Source organism: Polyodon spathula, chromosome 2 (assembly GCF_017654505.1).
Source record: "Polyodon spathula isolate WHYD16114869_AA chromosome 2, ASM1765450v1, whole genome shotgun sequence".
Classification (NCBI taxonomy): domain Eukaryota; kingdom Metazoa; phylum Chordata; class Actinopteri; order Acipenseriformes; family Polyodontidae; genus Polyodon; species Polyodon spathula.
The window spans coordinates 22,587,368-22,605,877 of record NC_054535.1 but is presented as its reverse complement, the minus strand read 5'-3'; the positions used below and the strand labels follow the sequence as shown (position 1 = coordinate 22,605,877).

General features: G+C 33.4%; 1 protein-coding gene across 9 annotated transcripts in view; it reads left to right on the top strand.

Annotated features, from left to right (window-relative positions):
• Window positions 1-2,982: 2,982 nt before the first annotated feature.
• The window catches only part of LOC121294161 (transcription factor COE3-like), a 137,101-nt gene continuing 121,573 nt past the window's right edge, over window positions 2,983-18,510 (top strand). For 8 of the 9 annotated variants that reach the window (XM_041217814.1, XM_041217806.1, XM_041217786.1 and 5 more), the window contains exons 1-4: window positions 3,151-3,769; window positions 15,620-15,776; window positions 16,578-16,641; window positions 18,312-18,367. In XM_041217814.1, the coding sequence (XP_041073748.1) occupies window positions 3,636-3,769; window positions 15,620-15,776; window positions 16,578-16,641; window positions 18,312-18,367 (411 nt within the window). In that variant the 5' untranslated portion in view covers window positions 3,151-3,635. Of the gene's footprint in view, window positions 3,113-3,150; window positions 3,770-15,619; window positions 15,777-16,577; window positions 16,642-18,311; window positions 18,368-18,510 lie in introns of those variants that run through there. The other variant, XM_041217815.1, reaches the window with a different exon arrangement.

Here is an 18,510-nt window from a genome sequence, read left to right as displayed (position 1 = left end):
CACACACACACACACACACACACACACAAATCATTACAAATCATTTTAAACAGTAACTAAATGAATCGATGTTTTAACTTAGTTTACCAAGCCAAACACCTGGGCAAAGCTGTCTAAATAAATATTACCTCTGTCAATAAACATTCTTTAGCAAAATTATACTGACAGCAGGCTTCTCTTTCTTTAACTTTTTAACATATACGAGTCTAAACAAAATTACTTTGTTTGCAATTAAATGTTAACAATTACATTAACTGAACAGCAAAAAAAACACGTGAATGCAAAGCACATATTTAACATAGTTAAAACATACACATGTTTTATTATTATTATTATTATTATTATTATTATTATTAGCCTTTGTAACACAACGGCATCGAGATATTCTATCTGTCATTGTATCAAGTGATTATTATTATTATTCGCATTCCCATCGCTTGAAGAAAACGTAGTGTTAGGCTTAAACATACATACGCTACAGATTTGATGCAGAGAGCATGTATATTTACAATATGTATTTAATCAACAAAAATTGTTTACATAAGTAGTTTATTTAATTATCCGTAAAATATGTACGTTGGCTATTTTTGCACGTCCATATTTTAATAGAATTCGAATAAATGTACTAATTGCTTAATGCCTTGTTTTTGTATAATAGATACATATATTAACTGGGCTTGTGTTTAAAACAAATACAGGACTAGTTAATGTAACGTATTAAAAACCAGAATAAATATTCAGAATATTCTATTCATAGTGTAATGCGCTGGTTATATTTTTAAACAACACATGGGCATAGTTTTAATTTAATTTAACATTTTCCTTTTTAAGTCCTGAGTGATGGTAATACACTAAAACGGCTTTTCACATTTACCTGATCTCTGTGTGTATGTATATTAAGACTATGGGGCTGTTTTAGTTCAAGTTTCTCTCTAAATACTTTTTTTTCTTCTTTCTTTGTCAATTCTAAAAGCTGTGTTCAATGCAAGTTACCGGCACGTCAGGAAACGACTTAAATGTTACTTGTGTTTAAAACTCCTTGCATTTAAGTATTGGATCACTGTAAATACAGAGACGTAATATTTTAAAAAGGAAAACACGAATTGGATCTTCATTGTCAGTATTAAATGTCAGACCTGCACGTAACAAAATAATCACACAAATAAATGATCACTTGCATCTTTTCTTAGTCAAGAAGACCAACAAATGCAAAGATTATTTAAAAAAAAATATTAGTCGACTGATGTTTAATTAATTTTGTTAATCAGAGAACGTCACATCTTTTATAATTGCAGTAAGGCTGTAGACTATAATAATATATATATATATATATATATATATATATATATATATATATATATATATAGATATATATTTATATATAACTTTAAAAGTTCAGTCAAGTAAATGTACAAAAACAACATAATGTACACCAACTTAATAGTTTTTATTCGAGTTTTACTTTTTAAATGTAAGTATTTTTGGTGACCGGCGTTTTACGTTGTTTCGGCTTCCTTTGCAGGTACAAAATAAAATGTCAAAGGATGTCTGAAAGAGTATCAGTTCTGCACACGGATCTGCTGCTGCTTATAATGATACCAATGGATATAATAATTGATGTTTTGGTTATCATATTATTAAATCGTTTCCATGTTCTTATCACCCAACGTTCAGTTTGTAATGAAAACAGAGAAAATATATGTTAAAAGAAGAGATACTTTAGATGCATGTTTAAAATATTTTACATTGTTTGGTCGACATGCAGTGCCGTTTATATGGGTGCTAAACAAAGAGAAGGGTTGTTTTTAATTGATGTGCGCACAGATCTCTTACAATTAAAAACTTCACGGAGGACTTTTACTGAAGAATGGCAATAACGGACAATTAAACACGTATTATCACGGTATGGAGACAGGCGACTGGGGCATGGATATCTGGTTACATATCTAATACTACTACTACTACTACTACTACTACTACTAATAATAATAATAATAATAATAATAATAATAATAAATAATAATAATAATAATAATAATAACGAGGTTGCTGTTTGTCTTTATTTTTGTTTGTTTTAACATCATGTAACTATTTACCATTGTATGACAGATGTTCCCTGTGAGATAGTGGTAACAGTATTTGTTTTTTTAGACTCCACTTTGTTTAATTTAGGATACTATCCTTTAAAAACCTGTCCTGCTGATACGCTAGGGAAAAGGAAAAGAAACGTCGGAAAGATCCTGACAGCATCAATGATGTTACTCAGTTAGTGCACAACAAAAACATATTTAATGTGTGGATTTTATATATGGACAATTAAAAAAAAAAAAAAAAAAAAAAAAACTGCCACCGTTAGCATATCGTATAGCCTACAACGTGTGTGTGTATATATATATATATATATATATATATATATATATATATATATATATATATATATATATATATATATATATATATATATCAAATCATCTACTTTCGATAGCTGCCCTTGTATGCGAACGTCCGCAGTGCTGCCTTGTATGCGAATAGCTGCAGTGTTCATTTACACAAGTTATCCATAGATTTTTTTAACCGTTCATGCCGCTAGTCTAATCACTAGTGTATTGTATGGACATTCTGGACAAACCCATTTTTCATTGTTAAAATGTATCAGGCACTGTCCCTTTATTAAAAAACAAAACAAAAACAAAAAAAAAACACTACTGGCGCAGATTGTATCTCAGTAGTGAAATCAAACGTGAAATATGGTCTATGCAGATAGAAACGCAATCTTGTTTGTCCGCCTTACTCTTTGTAAATATCAGGCTAATGTTTTGGGAATATAGTGCGGCAAGTTTCAAAATGACGTAATCTGTGACTCTCACCAATGGTTGAGTAACGGTTGGTTTAACATTTAAATCGCCTCTCCTTGTATGGTCGAATCCCCGCCCTCATCACCATGTGGGTCCCCCCGGGAGCCTAGAGCTTCTGAACCCAGGAGAAGGTGCGATCCTCTGGGACTGAGGGAGCATATAGAGACGGGGAGGGAAGGAAGCCGATTTCTAGCTACCCAATCCCCCACTCCCGAGGGAGAACACTCCTCTTCAGGTCCATCCCTGCTTCTTGTTGGGTAATCATTTAATGTTACTCCTTTTTGAAGCACACGTCTGTTTTATCCCTCTTTTCATTTCACAGTTCCGTGCGTGTCTGTACTGTATGTTGTTATTTCCCTTCTTCTGACCAAGTTGTGTGAATTTCCTCTTTGGAAGATACCGAAGTCAGCCTCTCGCAGTTTATATCGGCGTCTTGAGATGCTTGATGTCTAGCTCTTGTATCTTTTTTTTTAATCTTAACTTGAGTCGAGCTCTTGATCTTGAGTGCACTGAATCAATCACTTGGTTTGGGATCTAAAAAGAAAACCCAGAGGGAAATATTAGACTTCGTTTTTGGATGAACGTGGCTCTCTCGCTCTCTCTCACTCTCACTCTGTACTTTGGGGAAGATTCTTTTTTTTTTTCCCCCCTGCTGCAGCCGTTGTTAATTTTAGGTGACCCTGTCTTGTGTGGGGAGGTGGAATATTTAGTTGAAGTTGGTGTTAGGAAGAATACCCACAAGCCTTTTTTTTTTTTTTTTTTTTTTTTTTTTTTTTTTTGATGTTCTCAATCCAGGACAGTCTCCCTCGGGGAGCTTTGACCATGAAAGAGGAACCGTTGACCAGCGGGATGACACCAGTCCGGTCTTGGATGCAAAGTGCTGGGATACTGGACGCTAACACCGCAGCCCAAAGGTAAGTAAATAAAGTAGAGTGGGGGAATAGAGGAGCGTTATGAGTACATTAAGAAATGTACAGTAGTTCTGGACGTCCTTTATTAATATTCTATTCACATATATTTACTGTATATAAACGAACAATAAATGTTATATATATAAATGTGTGTAACCACTTGTTTAAGAGCAGGCCTATCAAAATGAATGCCTTAAAGGTACTGGTATAGATTACTGTTTCTTAGCATAAGTTTATTTATATCTGTCATGCTCTGATGAACCAAAAGTCTCCGTTGGAGTCCCTGTGTTGTTTATTAGAATGGGATTATTCATACAGAGTAGGAACAGGATTGAAGGATGTAAATATTGACTCACGTTGTAAATAGAAAGCACCTGTAGTGCTAGAAAGTAGCTCTGTGCTAGTTCCAGTATCTCTCCAGTGAAAGTACAATAGTCTATTCACGTTGCGAAGGTGATGTGGTAAATATCCCCAGGCCCACAATTTAACCAAAAACAACAAACAAACAAACAAGCAAACAAAACATGTATTTAATTTCAAATGAAAATGATCAAATTGTTAAATGTTCAAGTATGAAATATTTGAAGATTATCCTCTTTCAGTGTACAGATGAAAAGGGTAGCAACCTTCTATTTACATATTAATACCAAATAGTTATTAAAATAATTAAAAGGAAACATTAAATATCTAACTATCTGTACAAGCTTTACTGAAAGAAACAGTGCATTGAGCCTGTATATTATTTTCATGTTACTTTCTGTTTTAAAAGCATAATTTCGGTACTCTTTTAATTACGTCTATAGGTAGACTTGTGTCTCAAACAAATACAGCTATAACATATTCTGACAAAGCCAAGCAATACTAATGTAGTTATGTATAACTATATAAATTAGACTTCACTGCAACCATTTTAAGTTTGTTTAGATTTGCATACATACAAAAGAATGGAAAACAAGCAGTGAAGTGTACTTTTGATTCCTACAAAATCAATTCCCTACCCTTTTAGAAATATATGTAAACGGATCTATCTCGTGGAGGCCCGCTGTCTTGGGGACAGCAGAATGTAGTAAATGCACAGGGATGAAATACTGAATGGTTTGTGTAATGTAGTGGGTCAAAAATGACAAATATTAGGTTGTGACTTACAAGAATCACAGATTGAGAAACAGGTAATTTGAGAATATTATGCATTCTTGTTCCCCTGCAAAATAATACAATAACAATAATTAAAGAAATGGTTCTACACCAAATAAAAATAATATAAGTAATAATTGATAATAATAATAAAATAGTAATAATAATAGTACATACAAATACAGTTCTTTAGTGACTACTTTAAATACTGACATCCACATATAACATAACCTGAGAGTACACAAATGCAATTATTCCATTAAAAAACGTTATTAAATAAAATAACAATAATATTAATAATACAACTTTACATAGAAAAAGTCTCTCTCCTGTTTAGAACACTAGAGCAAGCTGAATTTAAATGACACAACACACACATTATTGAAATCTGTTGTACACAAAATTAAAGTAGGATAAAATGTTTAAATTTTACTTGTTTCACAATATAAGACCTTTTTTCTTATCAGACAAAAACATTGTTTCTAAACTGTGTATTTTTCCCATGTTAATCCAGCACCCCAGGTTAGCAGTGCTGATAACTTTAGCTATACACACCCACCCAGTATACTGTTATACAATCCTGTATCTAGTATATTATTGATACTTTTCACATTAGGGGCATGTGTTGTCATTGTAACCATTGTTGTGCAATGCCCTATACTGGTAGTCATGCCATGTAAGATTATTGAGTGTACTGCTTGTTCTTTGTGGAGGGTGTAGGTTCAAAGAAAGGGGTCAATTTCATCTATTCTTTAGTGGATGCACAGGATCCACAATCAAGCAATTAGCCTAATATGATGTAAACCAGAAAAAAAAAAAAATACCAATGATGAAAAAACAGAGAATATCAATCTAACTACCATCCTGCAAAAACTTGCTCCATAACAGTGAAAAACCAAATTACAAACAAAAAATGAAAATATTAAACATGATGGCAATGTTTTCAAGTGCAATAATGAAAAGCAATGATCCAGTCTTCTCCTGTAGTATATACATTTAATAAAAATGATACAAGCAGTACAATATATGGAAAAGCACAACTGAACTGAGTTGCTTTTTTACCACCGCAGTACCATCGCAGACATTTATGGCTGAAGTACTTCCTTTGTGTAGCTGTAATAGTGTAACTGTCTATAAAGCTCAAAATGTATTGATTACAGGCTGTGTTGCTTCATGCTGTCGGCATACAGTTCTTGGAGTGATCAAGCTGGGCTTATCTTAAAGAGGCAGGCTTTTAACTTTAATCTCTCCCACAAGATGGTTTCATCCAAAATAGGGCATCAACTTTGAAAGAGTCTTTAGTAAAGAATAGCTTTTGTTTGAGTGATTATTAGCCATTTGAGAAATTAAAATACAATACAAATAAATGGCACCTGCACTTCATTCAAAATTATTTTCGTGGAATTAAAGAAAAAAAAAGAAAGATTGCTTCAAGGTTGCCTTAAAAAATAAAATTTTGCCTAAATAGAATACACTTTTACAAAAATTGAAGGCTGTCAAGTAAAATTAGGAGGTTTCCAAATTTGAATTGTCTTTCAAGGCGTACGCTTGAAAGTGGCTGTAGCTGAAATGTATTGTATATTTCTTAGTTGTTCTTTCACGTAATAGTGACGTGCATGATTGTTAAAAATGTACTATTGCTCTGACACAGTCACAACCTTATACAGCATTTTTTATCTTTACAAAGTATGGGTTAGACAAGCAAAATGTAGAAAGCTATTTTGGCATTTGAAATGGTTTTAGTAACTAGGTTAATGAGTGTTGTGCAAACCAAGGGTTATAAACAATTAAACGCAAAGAAACCTGGAATTCATTATAGCAATACGTCATGCTCGAATATGCAAGGTCATTCACGTTTGTCTATGCAGTAGTTTACATTACAATAACATCTCTGCTGCCATAGTTAAATGAACCATTACACAGTCCTTGAGAAGTAAAACATAAGTGCTGTAGTACCTGAAACATTTCACAGTGTACAGTAATGCAATGTCATAATACTGAAGTGAGAAGACCCTTATGTTCTGCAGATCCATTATTAGAACATGATCATAATTTGATAAGCAATCTTTGATGGGCTATCTATATTTTTATACATATAGGAAGACCAAGAGCTTGCAGTAGACCTGATGCTTTTTTCCCTTTTACAGCGTATTATATATAAAGCATAGCTATCAGAAACTGGAATTAAAAGAAGTACAATGCAAACATTATAAAAATGTAATTACTTCATTTTTATACAGACGAGGGAGGGGCTGTTGAAACAATCTAGGTAATTAAAATGGATCCGTTTACTATGGAGATTAGACATGCGTGGTACTATGTGTGGTTTTACCAGTATTTACATTCACAGCAGTTTCGATCAGTTCAATGGACCCCGAAGTATGTTTCAAAACATGTCATGTCTTGCATTTTATATACTGTAATTGCAATATTTTTTTGCAAAGCAGGCATTAGCAAAATTTGCCTTCTAAACAGCGGTATGCAGTCCTTAAAAGTTGCAGACGCAGAACAATTTACGTAAATCTGTCTTTTTTTCAGTTTATCTTATTTTTATATTCCATTCACTGCGTGGGGTAGAGGGGGTCTCAGAATCAAATTAGCCACATGGGGACCAGCTTCAGTCTTAGCTGTTTGTGTAAAAAGGCCAATGAAACCTTAAAGACACAATTCCTTCCTTGTCATTTTAGCAAAATAGTCTGAAGAAAAATGAAGTTGACTGCTAAGATAGCTCCCCTGTCTAATTTAAAGGGTTTTGTTTTTTTAGTCAAGCAGTCCCACACTTTGCTGTTTCTTTCTTTTGAATTAAGTATATTAAAAGTGTATCAGAATCACCTATACTGTGATAAAGAGTCTAGTTATTGTCACTGTGTTATGTAGTTATCTGTGATTACCCTTAAAAATGGATGCAGTCAAAGTGGAACTGCCAGTGCTGTAAAATGCTCCAATAAAAAGTAACTGGTTTATCCCGATGAGGTATAGGTTAATCAAATAAAAGTTTCTGACCTAGTTTTATCCTACATTAAATGCTACTGACTATTGTTAGCAAAATACAAATATCTATATTATATACCCTATAATACATTTCCAATTTTTTTTCCAACTTTCAATTTTATTCCTTTATAATGTAACCCAGCACTTCCTAGGATAAATGATTAAATTTAGTCACATTACATAGGGCTAATTGCTTTAACATACACTGATGTGGTTAGCATTGGAAAAGGGAAAAGGCATCCTGAAACAAGTGCTTTATTGTAGCAGAAAAATGTGCAATCAATTAGTGAGTGACTGTGCAAGAAATATATAACCCTATTAGAACCATACAGGTGAGCAGCTAATGGCTTCAGCTGCAGGTTGCTAATTATGTCTATAAATGTTTTCATGGCTGTGGTGCACGGTGGCTGCTTGATTTGCGATACCATAAAAGCAGGTGTAGCTGTTCTAAGGCACTGGGAAGTTGAAATATTAGGTTTTGAGTTTGCAAGAAAAAGTGAAGCGAAGATTAAAGTAAAATACATGTTTGACGTGTGCAAAGTGCTAATTTATAGTCTGCTTCTGCTTAAGTGGAAAACAAAACTGTGGAAGGCTGTAATAATACAAAGTAATTGAATATAAATATATTAATAACTTGTTTCTTTTTCTCAGTTTTTTTATAATACTACTGACTACATTAACTTTATTCTTAATTAATATATATATCGATATATATATATATATATATAATATATATATATATATATATATATATAGTTATAATATGTTGGTGATCAAAACCAATTTTTTGTTTAAGAGAACCAAGAATTGAAAAGTCATGTAATCGGTTTGCTGAAAAAATGTAGAAGGGTATTGTTGCACTCATGTGTACACACACAATGGCATAAGCAATCAAACATATTGCATCTCAAAACTTTCAACAGTACAATACCTCATTCAGAGTCCAAGTTTTTTAGTGTGTGTGTTTATACCTTGTTCAAGTGCGCACAGCAGTGATTGTTTTTTTTTTTTTTTTTTTGGAAAACTTTCATGAAAGTATTTGTTTTTGAAAAATCATGTAAAAGAAACTAACATTTAATATTTTTATTTAATATTTTTAAATTCAGCACACTTGTTTAATAGCTATAGACACAAATTCATGTAATCACAGTTTTCCAAAATACAAATTTCGGAATATTGTTATTGCATTATCTGGCCCAAATCATGTAAAGACACATTACAAATCTGCTTTTAGAAAAATCATATTCTGATTTACTAATCCAAAACTCTCTTGTATTAGCACCTGTACAGTTTTAAATTGTGTGAGCAGACACGCGAACAGATAGATAAATAGATAGATAGATATATATATATATATATATATATATATATATATATATATATATATATATATAATCAGACGAGTCTCAGGGTTTTAGTGAGTCGTGGGTTTTAGTGAGTTATGATAATTTGTGTTGTTTTGGATCCCAGGGTGTCACCTAGGGTTAACGCATTTTAGCATTTTTGTTGTTGTTTTTTTTTTTTTTAAATAAAAAAATAAAGTCAAAATAAAAAAAAAATATTAACTTGATTACCTCTATGCCGTTATTTAGAATGATCAAAAGCTAAACCCTCTGAAGGTTGTAGTCAGTTGTGATTGAGTTTCCCACTTAATTAGTTGCAAAAATGTTGGGGCATATGTTTCAAATGTTTACTTCAGTTTTTAATTTACCCAAAACAATGTGATTCTGAGACTTTATAGTTAGGAAATATGGTAAAAAAAAACAAACAAACAAAACAAAACAAACAAAAAAAACAGTTACCTGTCAAACTAAATTCAAATCACGAGCACTGCAATAAATAACTCATATTTCTTCTGAGGAAGAATTAATTTACATTTTCCATACTAAAAACTAAATACATTGTTTTATAGAGCATTCTAAGATTCAGATCCAATTTGTTTAGAGTCATTAGGTAATCAAACCCCATATATTTAAAAAGACAAATAATTTATGTCCACTTAAAGTAACCTCTAACCATTTTTGTGATTTATGCAGAACCAACCCCAAGAGTAAAACATTTTCCATCTCTATACAGTATCTCACCAAGCTTGGCTTAGGTGTATAGCTTCTTCATTGTTTTTCAATTTCCTATTTATTTCTAAAAGAGAGCGCATGGTATCCACACAAAAATCGATTCTGCAAATCAGTTATCAATAAATATTGATTGCTAAACACAGTATGAGCAAGTACAAAATTAGTTAATTTCTCCCGTCCTATTAGATTGTTAAGAAAAGCCACAAACGGCTATCGTTTTTCTCCAAACTGACAGCCTGTCCAGGTTTATTGTCCTGTTTTTGAATCTTGACTGATTTATGCAGAACTCTAGTACTAAGTAAAACCTGTGCACTTTGAACTAGCGAGAGGTAGAATATGGTAATACAGTTGTCATTAGTTCAAATTCCCATGGGTATTGAATCTCATATTAAACAGTCCCAGGTGTAACATTTAAAACATTTTTTATTCCCTCCGTCGTCGGTTTAACAAGTTTCTGCTATAAACTTTTGTCAAATTTGTGTGTGTGTGTGTGTGTGTGTGTGTGTGTGTGTGTGTGTGTGTGTGTGTGTGTGTGTGTGTGTGTGTGTTGGGGGTGCTTATGGAGTAATACCTTTAATTAAAAGGTGCGGTAAGAGTGTGCAGTATGCTGATCGTTCCAGCCTAAAGAAATAAAACTAAAATGCAATTACATAAGTACTTTATCTTAAAACTGCATTGATTTTAATTAAAAGCGAAGTTTGCACCTGATGAGCTGCTCTCCGCAATGGCAGGACTCCTGTGCACTGCTTTCTTTATCGGAAGGTATAAACCCACAAAAACAACTTCTGTCAGTCTAAAATCATCTATCCTAACGAGAGAACTTTAAAACGGCTTCCAGCTTTTGGGTTGAGCAGCAATACAAATACAATGACCTTCATTTAATTTGGTATTATGGGAAATTCTCTTTTTTGTTGTAGCTCAGCTTAATGGTTAAATACTTATTGTATTGAAGATTATTATTATTATTATTATTATATTATTATTATTATTATTATTATTATTATTATTATTATCCGGTAAGCTTACATCACACACTTTAAGCGATACTGTACTTGAAAACAAATCTATAGACACTGGGTTGTCACAAGAGTTTTGGGAATACACAGCTGATGGTTAATTTGAAGTGGTTGTACCTTAATGATAAGCATTGACTGCACAGGTGCACTGTTAATTCTCGAAACACAGCAACTGACTTCTAGGTCAATTTAACTTGTATAATAAAAATGGTCTTATTTTAAATGACATAAGTTAATTGATAACAAGTTTATTAATTAACTTATACAACTGAATGATCATTTTGTAACAGCTGCCAGGACATTTACAAAAAGTGAAAATGCAGTCCAAAACAACAGTGCCGTGCAGTCAGACTGCAGTTTAAATGCACCAGACGTGCAGTTCTACAGGGCAATGAGAACATTATTTCTGTAATTCAACAGCATTCAACGCCACTGTTTCTGATTGTTCCTGTGTCCTGTATGCTGGTTGCTATGGGTTTTTGATTGATTTGGGTGGAAGGGTTAAACAAACAAGAGAAGAGAGCCTTTTAGGCCAACCTTTTTAAGTGTTTTTATTATTTAATACAGGCTTTTAGGTGCTTAAGTGTCTGGTATGCAACAGTAGTGCGGATTGGATAAATGCTTAATTTGAAATCACGACTGTTTGATTGAAATATGAATGCATCCACGATAATGATATTACAAAACACTGAGAGGTCTGTAAAGCATCAAAACATCAATAATTTATTAATTTTTTTATTTTTTTCAAATATATAATACTCTCCTGTTTCCTGACTGAATGAAAACAGAGACTTTAACATTTTAAATAAGAAAACAAAACAGATGTGGAATGTATGCTTTTCTGGTTCTTAGTCTTTAATTGGTGTTAGTTTTAATAAGGTCCAATTAAATGTGTGGAATAAAGGTGAGTCTTCTCATGTGAAAATGTATGCAGCAATAATTTGATCTCAACAAATTATAGATTTTGCACATATGCATGCAGTGTACAGAAGGTACTTACATTTTAATGTACTAAAAAAAGAAAAAAAATATATATACACACACACACACACACACACACATATATATATATATAGATATATAAGTATATATATGATATATATAATATATATATATAGATATATATATATATATATAATATATATACATATTTATAAAAATATAATATATATGAAAAGTACTATAATCGTGACTTACATTAAATGCTATTAGCACTGATTTTTATATTTTTAAAAATGGCAGAATCACAATTCATGAAAGTAATATGTTGCAGTAACAGGGCACCTTTAAATAAAAACACCTTTTCATTGCTTTTGATGAGAGCTTTCACCATTTCATTGACTCTCCTAATACTAAAATCAGTGGCTAGAGCTCTAGAAATAATACACTGCATATTTCTTACAATAAATATTTTTTTTTAACTTCATGATTTCTAAGCGAGTGACAGAAAAACAGCAGCTGCTAGTTTTTTGATACCCATCTAAAGTCTGTTTTATTGCAGCACAGAAGTATTTTCTCTTAGATCACAGTTGTAATGTTATGTGGGTTTACAGCGTTTACAGAAAGATTTTGTGATGAGATAGCACTCTGTTTAGTTTAGCAGAAAAAAGGTTAGCATGTGGAACTGTTTTTTGCTTGTCCCTTTGGCTGTTCAGACCTGGCTGAACAATAGGAGACGCAAGATTTGGAGTTATAAAATAATTCTTTATATAACCCAAATATAACCCTTTGCATGCTTGCTGTCTCCTGTTAGTAATGTGATGTTATTCTCCCGTGATTCCACCAACCTGGAAAGCATGCAAACAGAGCGTGGAGCAAGGTTAAAGCAGGTCTCCTCGTGTACATAATATATATATATATATTTTTTATATACTTTTAAAAACAGATAAACATTTGTTTTTAATAACCACATTTATGAAGATTTATTAAATACACGAACAATAGCTTGTTGCCTTTTAATGTTTTCCAATCAGATATTTATAATAGTCTGGTGTATCCAGTTATCTAAAATGATATTCTCTTGTCTCTATATGGCATATTTTACTATTTTTACTTTTTAGCATTATTTGACTTTTGGCTCATTCAGTCTTTCAACATATCTCAGGGCGTGTTAAACGCTCAGAGTCACACTCCTTCAATCCTGTGATGATGAATATGCTTTTTATGTCATAAAGGCTTATGTTTTATGATTGAGTCTGACATTACCATCAGGGAGACCTGGCTCAGTGTATCAGTAGTAAGATCTGAAATCTTTTACCTGTTGTCGTGGTTTTTCTACAGTGATCAAGTGGTTTCAGCTTAGGTATCAGTCAATGCGTTATTCGTGGATCTCCAATAATTCTAGTGTCAAAGACATAGTCCGAGACGAATGGATATGAACATCGAACACTTAACCATGTTATATATATTTACACACACATTTTTAAAATTAATTTCTAACTATTATACATGTTCTCTATCAATCTATATTGCTGTGCCTACTCAGATGCATTTTTTTTTTTTTGCCATGCTCAGCAAAATAAGTCTGGGATTTTTTTTAACAACTAGGTCTGCTTCTGAAAAGACTCCCAAATTCTGAATTTCTGATGGTGTGAAACTATGAATGTGAAATTACAATTTCAGTCCCCTTTTTAAATGTAGCGGTTTTTCATTTACTAACTGCCACGGGGGCAAAAAATACAATTTTTCAGGAACCATAAAACCAAATCCCATTCACATTTTCATATACAGCCCTTGTGGCTGAAAAAGAACCTTAGTTAGTAAGCTTTGAAACAGCAATTAATAATTATACAATAAACTATTTTTCTCTTTTAATAAGATAATTGAGACCAGAAATGAAATATTCAGAAAATGTAGATTTGTATACCTTTAAATGGTCACTAATAATAATAATAATGATAATAGAAAATAAATGTGGAAAATTTGAAGATGGAAGATGCTATGGTTTCAGTTCAAAGTGTTTTCTTGTTCATGCTGTTGCAACTGGTTTCAGCATTGTGCATTTTTGTACCATTGGTAGCTGAGGATGGCGCCTTTAAAATACTTCACAGACTGCACTTAATGTTAATTTCCCCAATGTCTTAAAAACCCTCAAGCTGAGGTCAATTTTATGATTTATCAATCCAAACATAAATTGGAAACTTTTTTTCTGTAAATACCATGCTCCCGGTACTGTATGTTTATATGAATTGCATTAATCATCATTATTTATTTGTATAATTTCCACATAGAATGAGAAATGTTTATGATTACAACATGTTGTCCAACAATTAGAACAGTTATAGCATGTCAGCATTTTTGCTTTCCAGTGTTGCGTTTGTTGATTACCGTCCTTGTCATTTACACGTGTCTCACGATCATTAACTAGCTGAAGTTATCATCCTTCAAACCTATTTTAAACTCGTTAGTCTAGTAGTCATGTAAACACTGTACTGTTTTGTGATTTAGACTAGCTTTCTAAATTAACATAGTGTGCCTATACAGTATATTTATACCACAGGCGAGGGTATATCTAGCGTGGGATAAATTCCACTTAAGTGGAGTAACACAAGTGGGATAACATACTTACCGGGACTAGTTTCAAATGTTTCTTACATTCCAGTACAGTGATGGAGCGGCACTTAGAAGGATGACCTTACATAAATCACCCCCCCATTTGGGCTTGTGGCTTACTGAGGCATCCTCCTGCGGCGAATAAAAACTGTGTACCAAGAACGATCATTCAGTATCCTGTATATACATAGCTGTGGCAGGATTACGTCTAGAGTTGTGAAAAAAAAAATAAAGATGTGTCTTTAGCTTTTAAGAGAAATAAATAAATAAATAAGTAATGGTGTGATTTACATCACTTACCCATTGGGTAGCGCTATACAGAAAAAAAATGTAAGATGAAGAATTTCACATCATAGTTTAATACCGTGATTTAAAGTCAAGTTTTAATCTATTATTAGCATATATGGTGCAACTTTCTGACTTCTAAATTATCTTAACTTACTAGAGGTGTAACTCTAAAAAAATACTCTCCTACAGGTTGAAGTCCCTCATTCTGGAAAAAGCATTTTCCTGACACATGTGTTCTGTAAAGCTGAAGAATTTTAAAACCGATTCCCAATTCCATTTCCCATTCCCTTTTAATCAATTCCAACACACCATTGATCACAATTGCAATTAGCAGCATTCTGTTAAAATGAGCTTCGTATTACGTAAAGTGAAGTCACTGTGTCAATTAAATTGGCTTCAAAAGAAAGTGGTTGAACAATCACAACAAATATTCATTTAAATTCCTTCAAAGAAATTGGGAATTTTTTTAAAAGGAATCCATGTAGTACCTGCTCTCCGACTGTACAGAAGCCTTCTGTCTATGTCAACCTGACACCTTTCTCAAGCACTAAATCGATTAAAAAAAAAAAAAAAAAAGAAGAGAGTCCGGATTGAGATTTTTGTGGGCCCTTGTGAAGCATTTATTGTGAAGTGAGTTAGACTGACTGACAGACGGAGAGGCCTGTGTTTAGGGTGCAAGTAGCAGCCACAGTACAGGCTGCATGTTTGGGGGCCTTCCAATTCAAATATCTAGATTGTTCTTTTGAAAGAGACCCATTCACTCACGTCACTTTGTTTTAATTTTTCCTCTCCCACAGCGGCGTTGGCCTGGCCCGAGCTCATTACGAGAAGCAGCCCCCCTCCAACCTGAGAAAGTCCAACTTTTTCCACTTTGTCCTGGCGCTATATGATCGGCAAGGCCAGCCAGTCGAGATCGAGAGGACCTCCTACATCGACTTTGTGGAGAAAGACAAGGTAAGCATTCACTGTTTGTGCTTTCCACTGGGGAATGCAGGGAGTTAACACACTGGTCTTTCATCACTGGAGGCCTGGGTTCAGAGCCAGCTTGGGTCCCAAGTCACATCAGTTTGTGGTCACAGCTGCCTCGCTTACAAGGAAGTCCCAAGTGGAGTGAACATTCAACAGAAACTGGCAATTGGCAAAATCTTCAGTCTCTGTGTGTGGCTATCATCAATACTATCAGTCACTTGCCATTTATAAGTTCTGATAATAAAATGAAATAATAAAATAAATGCAGGGGTCTCTGAGAGATTCACTTAGTAAAGTCACAGCCTCATGGTATGTAGGGTGAGTCAATCAGTCAGGGGAGTGCAGGTTTGTGTCCTGGCTGTACAAAGTTACTGATCTTAGCTGGAGATTATATGATTTGAGTCTTTTATTATTGTCTAGAAACATTCTAGCAGAGCTGCAGTTGCTGTGGGATTCCCTAGGGGGGCAAGTTGCTGCCCTGAGTCAATTAGCTTGTAAAGAGGGTATAAAGTCCCATATCATAGTGGGCTTGTTTTTTTTTCTAATAGTTTCTGGTGCACTGTGTCATATCCTGGAAAATGTATATTTTTAATCTGTTGGGCTCATAGATCAGATTGTAGTTCAATATTTGAATGTTAGTGATGCCCTGGATTTTAGGATGCAGGAAGATGTTATTTCATGAGGGGCTGACGTAACTTCATCTGCTCAATCCTGGGAAAGTTGCATTAGGACAGGTTTTCATTGATTTCCTGTTTTTTTTTTTTTCTTTATCTTTTTATTTTTCAGGAGTACAATGGGGAGAAGACAAATAATGGGATTCATTACAGGTTACAGCTTCTGTACAGCAATGGTAAGAAAAACATTTATAGCTGAAAGCAAATTTATAAAATGGCAATCTTGCAAACTACTACACTGATGTTACTTATAATAGTGGTAATTCTTCTGATTTGGGATGGTGCAGTAAATCTTTTAAGGGCAGCAGTATTTTTGCTTTGCACTCATTTGTAATTCAATTACTCAGATTAAAGTAATATCAGATTTGTTATACCATAATGCACGAAGAAAGGAAGAATCAAAACAGCAGCCTAGAACTATTTATTATGAAGTCTTTAATCATTCTATCAGCCTGCTGTCTTGCCCATTATGTTTGAAACTGACTTTGAAATGTAGCTTTATATAATAGAATACACTTCATGAATGTACTACGCATAGCATGAGAGGCACCATCCTCACACTATAAGCTTGAACACCTCAAACTGCTATGAAATGAAAGTATGTTTACCTGTTGAAATTTACGGCCATCAAATTGTGCAATTTTTTACACTACAGAGCGCAGTCGGTGTATAGCCACAGTAAATTGTACGTTTCAGTTATTGCGTAGATGCAACGATTGTAGCCAATACACAGGCTACTGTGGCTTTTTCCAGAAAGACTTGTGGGCTCGAGTTGCCTGATACTAAGTGCTCTTAAATCTTGTTTATTGGAGTTGCGATCCTTGATGGCAGTCAGTTCACACACACTGGTGAAACACACATCACTGTTCATTGACCCAGTTCCAATTTTGAACACAACTCAGGAGAGTGTGCCGATCACATATGTTTTAACAGTCAATTCCAGTGTGAATTATCTCTCCATCTCTATAGATATCTCTATATCTCTATTTCTGTCTCTATCTTTATAGACCTTTCTCTCTATATATCTATCTATTTATATATCTGTATATGTATATATAACAGTGTTCGTCGGCTAAGCTCAATTCCACTTTTCTTACGTTAACAGATATGCATATATATATATATATATATAATATAATAGAGATTATATATATACTCTATATATATATATATATATATATATTATATATATATATCCCACTACAGCACTCGACTCCCACTACAGCACTCTTCTGAAGCTGTAATTCTGTTTTTTCATCTTCAGGCACTCCCTGGAAGCCTGTCTTCTCCTCACATTAATATGCCCTTATAGTCTCAGTAATAACACTGCATTAATGAACAGATTTCATATTCCTTTTTCCAGTATTGTCTAATATAAGTGCAGACAGTTCAGGAAGCAATAGGCAAACGACTGAAGTTTGGGGTGTAAAAAAAAACAACAATAAACACACATTTATTCCTCGCTCTGATTAAACATAATGCCATCTTTATGGAATGACATTGAACAAGACTTCCAACCAAACCATTTATCGTTTAATTTATTAAGCTCCTTTTTACTATCATTACATCTACAGGAAAAGGGTACAGATTTGTACGTCCATTTTTTATGGCAGACTGCTCTTGAGCACTTTGCACTCAAAGCGTGAGCAACAAGATTCTCTTATAACACAAGAGCCAGGCTCAGTTGTACATATTAACTTCTACAAGAAACATTTACTTTGAATTTTCTTCTTCAGCTGTTTCTGGTTGTAGGTATGGTGTTCTTGTCTTTTGATAAGTGTGTCCTCTGTGCACAGTACTTCCTGTTATTGATTGGATTAATCACATTTGTTTTATTTCTTTGCAGGCATCAGAACAGAACAAGACCTGTTTGTAAGGTTGATAGATTCAATGACCAAACAGGTAAGAATAGATATCAGTGTGCAAAGAGCTATGAATATGACAACAATGAAAGGGAGATTCATTTTCAAATGTCTGTATCATGTTTTTCCACACATACTTCCAGTTTTCCAGTGTTTCCTTAATATATGCAAACACACACATAT